The sequence below is a fragment of the Marmota marmota genome, unplaced genomic scaffold (assembly GCF_001458135.2).
Source record: "Marmota marmota marmota unplaced genomic scaffold, marMar, whole genome shotgun sequence".
Taxonomy (NCBI): Eukaryota; Metazoa; Chordata; class Mammalia; order Rodentia; family Sciuridae; genus Marmota; species Marmota marmota.
In genome coordinates this window covers 29,695,475-29,704,277 of record NW_026000229.1, presented here as the reverse complement: position 1 = coordinate 29,704,277, position 8,803 = coordinate 29,695,475, and the positions used below count along the sequence as shown (strand labels likewise).

The 8,803-nt window shown below is 38.4% G+C and overlaps 1 protein-coding gene across 1 annotated transcript in view; it reads right to left on the bottom strand.

The window, feature by feature from the left end:
- Positions 1 to 8,803, bottom strand: part of Atp8b4 (ATPase phospholipid transporting 8B4 (putative)) — a 242,420-nt gene that overhangs the window by 32,791 nt on the left and 200,826 nt on the right. The window contains exons 22-23 of the mRNA XM_048793164.1: positions 6,611 to 6,794; positions 5,844 to 6,067 (exon numbers count right to left, since the gene is read on the bottom strand). Of these exons, the coding sequence (XP_048649121.1) occupies positions 5,844 to 6,067; positions 6,611 to 6,794 (408 nt within the window). The remainder of the gene's footprint in view (positions 1 to 5,843; positions 6,068 to 6,610; positions 6,795 to 8,803) is intronic.

Below are 8,803 nucleotides of genomic sequence, written 5' to 3'. Positions count from 1 at the left end.
CAAAAAAAAAAAAAAAAACCCTGCACATGCCCACAGAGAAGGCACCTTTTCCCATACCGAAGATACAGGTTCTAGGAGGCACCATAATTTGACACGTAGCAAGAGCTTAGAAACTATTTATTGAATGAATAAAAGGATTAAATAATGAGACCAAGGATCCTTTCCAATATAAGCCTGGGACCCAGATTATCTTACAAATTAGGGCAGAGTAGAGAGCAGTTTGGGACTTCTCAGAAGCCCAATCAGTTTTATATAGTGATTGCTCCTTTGTCTAAAAATGATTTGCCCTGCCATATTTAAATCAGACAAGTCCTAGGCAACAAAATAAACCTTGGAAATCTGTTCTGTCTTTCCTATAATGAACTGATGTGTAGAAAACTGGGAAATGCATCACTTGTGGCCCAGTTAATTATCATGTCATAAAAGTATTAACAGAACTGAAAGACCATCATGAGACATTCTGGAATCAATGCCATCACCACATTTATAGTCTTAGACCCTGAGCTCCTTTTCCCATAGTGTTGCTCAGGCTGCACACATTTATACGGACCACATCCAGAGCCTGTGGGGCTGGCCCTTGGTGCAGGTAGAGTAAGTGGTAACTGAGAAAAGTGACTAGAGGCTGGAATAGCTGTTCTTGCTGCACTTGCCTCAATCATGAGAAAGGGCTTTAGAAACACCCAACGACATGAAATGGCTGGAATGCCTCCTATTTGCCAGGAGCCGTTCCAGATAAGTATGCATTTAGATATGCTTCTTTTCCTTAAGGACCTAATAGTTAGGTAGATGAAATCTTAACAGACTGACTGAATTGGAGAACACAATCATCTACCCTGAAACAGATACCCTTTCCCTCCAGACCCTATCTTGGTACAGGTATAATACACCTGAGAGATGATGATTTGGTAGGAGGGATGAGGGGATTCTAAACTCTGGGAATTTTTGATACATGGAGGTCAGTTGTTTGCTTAACTGGTCTCCTTGCCTCAGTAAAGATGAATAAGGTCCAACATGGACAGAACAAAAGGTCAGCAGCTTGGATCTCACTCCAGGTTCTGGGTTCAAGAAAGCAGACCTTTGGATATTCTTCTAGGTTGGCCAACCCAGTGGTTCTCAAAATATGGTCCTGCAACATCAGAATTTCTAGGGAACTTGTTAGATAGATTAAGTTCTTGGGCTTTACCTCAGACCCAGTGAATCAGAAACCCTGGGACTGGGATCCAGTGAGATGTGCTTTAACAGGCCTTCCAGGTGGTTCTATGCATGCTAAAGCTGGACCAGCCCAATTCACCAGCTCAGGAAAGAATAGGGTAAATCAGGAATGAGAATGGATTCAAAATTAATACTTTGCAATTAACTAGATTTTTTTTACATAAAAAAAACATAAGAGAAGAAAGAAAGAAGCACAAAAGAAACATGCTAAGTTAAACATTCAGAAACCTAATCATAGTCAGGTAGTGTGTCTTACAGCTGGATCCAACCATCTGATACTCATGTCTTTGGAGCAATTTTTGTTCTCCCTTTTGTCTTTTAAAATTTAAATATTGGTGAAAGGACTAAAAATCTTGTTGCTTAACATCTGACTCAGACAAGTTTATCAGATCCTAAAAGCAAAGCAGAAAATAACCTAAGGGCTGAGGGCATGGCTCCGGGGTAGAGCACTTGTTTAGGCCTAAGGTTCAATTTCCAGCACCTCAAAAAATAAAAAAAAAAATTTAAAAAAAGAAAGAAAGAAAGAGAAGAAAAAAGAAAGTTACCTTTCTTTAGAAGTTAGAAATCATTGAACATTACTTTCAGCTTCACGGTTTTAACAAAGACAAGTTGGCAATAAACTTGCCTATATAGGTTTTGTGTATCTGTAAATACAAACCATTATTCAAAATATTAATGCCATGCCGCCTACATCCAAGTTTTCTAATTTTTTTCTTAAGTATATTTAGATACTATAGTTATTACATTTCATGGTTTCTACCTAGGGTCAGAATATCTGATATCCAAGATATGGGGGTTAAATAACTATAATTTAATATGAATAGGAAAGTGACAACAGCAATGTGGTAGAATAAGAGGGTCCTGTTTCTCCAAATGGATGTGTCCCTCCACCCACAGACATACCAAGTAAACATCTACTCATGGACCAATTCCCTCTGAAGGCAAGTCAGAGACTCCTGCCCATCAGGCAACTGAGAAAGCACTCATGTCACATGGGTAGGAAAAGATGAAGCATATTTGGATATGGACCTTTCCCCAGGTACCATGCCTTCATATCAAGAAAGCAATCCCTGACACAGCTTCTTCCTATGAAGAGAGGGGTTTGGACTTCCTAGAGCTAATTCTAAAGTTTCCCATGGTTTGGCTTTTAATTCACTAATTCTGGGAATGGAGTGTATTAGATACATAAGTCTTTCTAGATTGCAGGGGGAATCTGTGGTTTTATACCAATGCATAAGTATTTCTAGGGGCTTCAATCCCCAAGAGAAGAACAGAGAAAGTACTTTTAAAACACAACCCTTTTTCTTTCCCCCAGAGTGCCCAAACTTTCATAGGTAAGTCTTGAAGGATTTCATTCTCAACTTCTAAGCTCTGGGAATAGAAGGGTCTAGGCATATGGTGGTTTTTTGTGGACATACACTCATTATACCCACTTGGAGTAGTGCAGAAAGGGGATGAGAATATGCAGCTCCTATTTTCTTTCTGGAAGGGGCTTAAGGTACATACATCCAGTGGTATTTGGGAGCTGAATTCTAAAGAACTTGCATCAAGGAGCTACAAATAGTAGCCCTCTAGAAGCCAGAGTTTGGAACTTCATGAGACTTTCCTCCAGTTCACCCTAGTAATACAACCAGAATTACTCTTTTTTCCTAGAAGGAATGAGGCCATATACTAAGTGCCTTAACTTTTATAGCTTCCATCCAAGGAACTGTCTCTTTACTGATCCAGGGGTCAATGGGGCTTTGCATTCTTGAGAGACTCTAGACTGTAGAAATCAAAGAGGATATCAAGGGACTCACTTCCAGCAGCTATCTCCCCAGGATCAGAGGGTATGATCTGAACCTGAATACAGGCATTTGCCACAGATCCTACCCTTGGCTTAAGGTAAGAGAGTAGGCAACAAATATGTGTGATTAGCTTCACTGTGAAGAGAGAAGGAAGTAGAACAGATATCCAGTATCACAACCTTTCCAGCTGCATCTAGAGAATCTGGCAGGGTATTGACAGAACTTGGCACATCCTAATCTCCAGGGATCCAACAATGTCAGAGACAGTATCCTAGACAATGATTTGGAAGGTATCTTAAAATCTCTAACTAGATGGATTGGTTGGAACCTTCTCCTACACAAGACCTATCTGACAAGTTGTCTTAGCTTATGTGCAGAAACCAATTCAGAAAGTCAAAAATAATGAAGAAACAAAAATATATTCAAAATAAAAGAACAAGATAAATCTCCAGAAACTAATCTGAGTGAAGTGGAGATATGTGACTTACCCGGCAGGGAATTCAAAATAATGGTCGTAAAGATGCTCAGTGAGGTCAGGTAAGCAATTCAAGACTCAACTGAAAATTTCAACAAATATATAAGAACTATAAAAATGTTCCAAACAGAAATAACAGAGCTCAAGAATACCATAATTGAAATTAAACATTTTGTAGAAGGGTTCACTGGCATATTGGATCAAAAAGAAGAAGGATCTATAACTCAAAAGATAGGTCACTAGAATCAGTCATCCTCTCTGAGAAGCAAGAAGAAAAATGAATGAAAAAGAATGAAGATAACTTGAGACTCCTTACATTACAGCATCAAGCAGAAACAACTTAAACAGTATGCTAGAAGGAAAAGAGGAGGAAAGGGGACACAAAACATATTCAGAGTAATAATAGCAGTAAATGTCCCTTGCCTGGGGAAGAAAATAGCCAAGTTCAGGAAGCCTGAAGGACATTAAATAAGACAAATCCAAAGACCCACAACAAGATACCCCACAATCAAATTGTCAAAAGTTAAAGACAAGGCTGGGAGTGCAGCTCATGGTAGAGTGCATGCTTGGCATGAATGAGCTCCTGATTTGGGAGTGGGGTCAGGATTTAAAAAAAAAAAAAAGCTAAGACAGAGTATTAAATACAGCAAGGTAAAAGTGAATCTCCCATATAAGGGAACATCCACAAGACTATGAGTGAATCCCTCAGCAGAAACCCTGCAGGCTTGGAAGGAGTAGAGTGATAAGTTCCAAATTCTGGAAGAAAAAAAACTGCCAACCAAGAATACTATACCCTGTGTCTTTCAAAACTGAAGAAGTGATAAAAACTTTCTCAAACAAAAGCTGAGAGAATTTATCTCCACCAGAGTTACCTTACAAGAAAAGCTAATGGAAGTTCTTCAAGCTGAAGAAAGAGAGTGCCAATTAATGACACGATGACATATGGAAGTATAAAACACACTGATGAAAGTCAAAAGCAGAATACTCTAATACCGCAATAATAGTGGGTAAACCAATTATATCTCTGGTATACAAACAAGTAAGACAACAGTAACTTATTAAGTTATAAAAACTATAAAAAGATGTAAAATATGACATTAAAATCATAAAACCCATGGGCGAAGTAAAATGTGTAGAGTATATACGTATGTGATCAAATTAAGTTGTTATCTGCTTGTAGATATAAAAATAGGATTCTAGTTTATGGATTTGCTAACTTTACTTGTTACCAATATCATCTATAGAACAACTTTCAGCTGAGTTGCTATTAAAACAATTTTAATGTCACAGTATTAATTACTTCTCCCTGATATAAAACACATTTACTTTCAGCCCAGATTACATTCAATGTGGTGAGTCAATGACTGCCTTCCCAAAAAAGAGACCTCTGCATTTCCTGTTAGTGTTCTCAGACTTCAGTTTTAAATTAAAACTCTTCATCGAGCTTACCTGTCATCGCAACAAAACATTTCAATAAAAAATAAAAAGTGTATAGAAGGAATACACATTGGTTGCTATATAAATAAGGAAGTAAATAAAATTCCAGCTAAATATAGTATTTTGGGGGATTGGATTCAAAGCTCATGTCAACTATCAATTACATAATTGTTAATACTGTCACTTGTATCAGGCCCCATAAAAATGTTCTCTAAAATAATGTAAGGCCAGTAAAGTAGAAAAGGGGGATTGGGGAGGGAGGGGGAAGAAAAAGGGAGGCATAGGATAATTAAATAGATTACTTTATACAATGTGCATTATGTATATATCACAATGAATCTCACTATTACATATAATTAAAGTGCACCAATAAAAATAAAATTAAAATGTTCTCTACTTGTTAACAAAAAACTATGAAGAAGATCCCATGTAATTCATGGGTGTCACTAGCCATCCATGAGCTGTGTGTGTGAGCTTTGCACATTTGAACATATGAGGGGACTGGTCTGGCATTGCACGCTTTTTGGGCTATGTGATGGACGCACGTGTGCCTTTTCTCTTGCTCTACCTGTGATCCCACATAGCACCTGAGATAGGTGTGGCTTTCTAAGATGTTAATCAACCTGCTAACCACAAGACATCACCAAGCAAGACTCCACCCTTCAAAACCCAATCCCTTGTCTTATTGGGATGGAATATTCTATGAATGGCTTCTCCCCATTAAATAGGGGGGTTTCAGGTGTGCTCTCTCTCTTGCCTCTTGCCTCCCTTGCTCCCCTTGCCTTCCAAAGTGGGAGCCGAAACCTGAGGTCTCAGAGCCATCCCTGACCCCATAATAAGGTATTTCTGCGTTTGTGTGGTTTTTTAGTGCCAGCCTGGCCAGTTGATGACATATGGGATTTTACAGAAGAAACAAAAGTGCTTTTACCAACCTGGGCTGAGAAACCACAGAAGAATCCAAACCAGAAGTGCACAAGTGTAAATGCAAAATTCTTATAGAAGAAATAGCACAAGAATTTGCACATTCGGAAATAGGACCACCTCCCATGAACAAGGAGAAGCCTTTGGAGATATCTAAACTGTGCAAATGAATAGTCACTGGCTAAGACTGCTTGTAGTCCTTCCTGGCCACTGATGCCAACGCCAATGTGAGCACCTACAAAGGAAGAGAAGAACACTTTCACTCCCAACAGGAAGACACAATCTCTTCTGTGAATTTAGCCATGCCTTTTATATGTCATTCATTTTTGGAAACTTATAGCAATTATAAATTTTCACATATATTATGTCATGAAACACTTCCAATGAGTATTAACCCTAGTTTTATGTAAGAGGAAATTGAGCTCAGAAAAGTTTAGTACTTCTACGGGTTTTCCAATTTGTAAGTGGCAAAGATGGGGTTAAACCCACATGTTGCAAAATGGCTCTTAATTCTTTCTATACTCTAGCTACTTATCTCCCCACACAGTATTAGGTAACCAATGTCCTTTTCTTTAACCTAAAAACACACAAATGATTCGATTAATTCATACCAATCTTATGAATTAAAATAATGGTGGAAGCATTGGACCCAGAAAGTATCATTATTTAAGAACTACAGCAAAATTAAATTTTAATGCAATCTCTAGCACACATTACCAAATGCTGAACCTGAGGATTCTAGATATACAACATGCCCCTTGAGCAGATATCCTCTTACTTTTAATCATGCTGACATCATTGGCTCCATCACCGATGGCCAAAGTGACAGCATTTCTGTGTTTTTTCACCAGCTCAACTACTTGAGCTTTCTGGAGTGGGGTAACTCTGCAGCAAACCACAGTCTTACACAGGCAGGCAAGCTCTATGAGATCATTCTTGACATCACTTTCTAGGGCATGAGCCTGTGTTATTAAAAAAAATCAGAAAAGAACAAGCAACAATAAATGAAGGTTGCTGAGAAGCAAATCTCTTGTTTTCTTAACTGCTTTTTAAAACCATTTGATTCACTTCAAGTCATTGTTGATCCAGGTCACAAAAGCAAACAAAACCAAAGAAATTAGTATCAAACTTCCAGTAAGCACCAAGGAATTTAAAAATAAAAATGAAGACTATGCCCTTCATGTGTCCCCCTAAACACCTTACCAGGCTACACTGGCAAGAGATAGTTAAATGCTGGAAAAGTTCTAGAAACCACTAAGTTTAGAGAAAGCAAAAGACAAAAATTTATTCATCATCTCTCCAAATTTAGATGGAACTACAAATGTTAGTGATTTGTTTGTTCTTTGTGACAGGCTATTTGTCTCCTTTGCATTGTTTTTGGAGAACACAGCTACTGAACTGTGCTAAAGGGTGGCATGGTACCTGCATTTCAAATAGGGTCCCTGCAGTCATTTCCACCCTCACTCCTCTCCAAATACAGAAGAGGCTTCAACATGCTAGAAAAGTATTGAAACATAACATAATCCCCTCCAACTCACTGTACAATTATTTTTCTAGAAAAAAATGTCACTGTACATCCTTGAATAAACACATTCAGAGGAAACGGGAATCCACTTAAACTTTGAGTCACAGGTTATCTTTTAGCAAGACATTAACAGCACATGATGATCTGGCCCATACATTCCTTTGGAGTTTTATCTTCAATCATGACCTTTATATCCACTGTTTCTTCGCTTCTGCCAAATTGTTTGCTTCCTAAGATTTACTAGGTTTTTTCTTGTCTCTGTGCCTTTGTACCTGCTGTCATCTCTACTTTAAACCATTGCTTCCTCCAGAAAGTCCTCCATGATTTTTTTTTACAGGGAATTAAATGTACCTACCTCTATGTTCTCAAAGCATTGTGTTTATTCTTCTTTTCTAGTTTTTGCTATACCACCAGACAGCAATCCCTAAAACAGTGGCCATGTTCTATTATCCTTGGACTCTAGTACTGTGACCTGGGAATGTTTCATAAATGACAACGGTATGAATGGATGGATGGTTGAAAGAATATAAAAACATAATTCTGGTATAGAAAATTCTATCTCCAAACCTATAATTCCTGTAGAAAATTATGAATCCACATTCTCAAATATCATCACCTTTTCTGGAAAAGAAAGCATGTAATTGGCACTCTTGCTCAGAACAGCCCTCTTTTCTTTCTACTCTTAAAAAAATCTAGACTAAGACTCTGAGAAAGAGGGGACTGATCACATTCTGTAAAGCATCAGCATTTGAGCAAATTAGAATTACGACTAAAAAAAAAACAAAAACAAAAAAACCTTCCAACCACACTAGCAAAAAACAGAGTCAGTTCTCCTTAAACAATAAAGTGACATTTCATGGTTTCATGCCTATCAGGCTTTGAAGCTAAAGGGGTTACTAAAGACATCTATCTTAGATCCTTCTTTCAACAAATTTAGAGACAGAGAGAGAGGGAATGGAGTAAATTATCACCTGAGCACTCTCACCCTACCACACAGTGTTTCTCTGAGCCTGAGGGAAAGTTGAAGCAGGACTCATAGGGGATCCTTTCCCTATTGTGGTCCCTGGAAAACTCAGCTTGGAGACTACCAGCCTCAAGTCCCAGCTGGCAGTATCATAATTTTCAGTTGCTGTTCATCTGAGCAAGGAAGCAGTTCGTGTCATCTGGACCAACTTTCGACTGAGCTTGGCCTGCGCCCGAGCTCTGTAACTTTCCATGGTGTAGAAGGCAACACATCATTACGTCTGGAGTCCAGCTGGATAATGCTCTAAGCACTAAGAGCTAACAGACAGACAATCACAAGGGGGAAAATGCACTCTACTCACATCCAACTTCTTTTGTCCTCTAAGAAACTGTCTACAAGAAGAAACATTTATTTTCCAAACTCCAAAATGAAAAATGATCGTCAAAGCCCAAGAAAGATGTGAGATTAGCTCTTTGTGCATA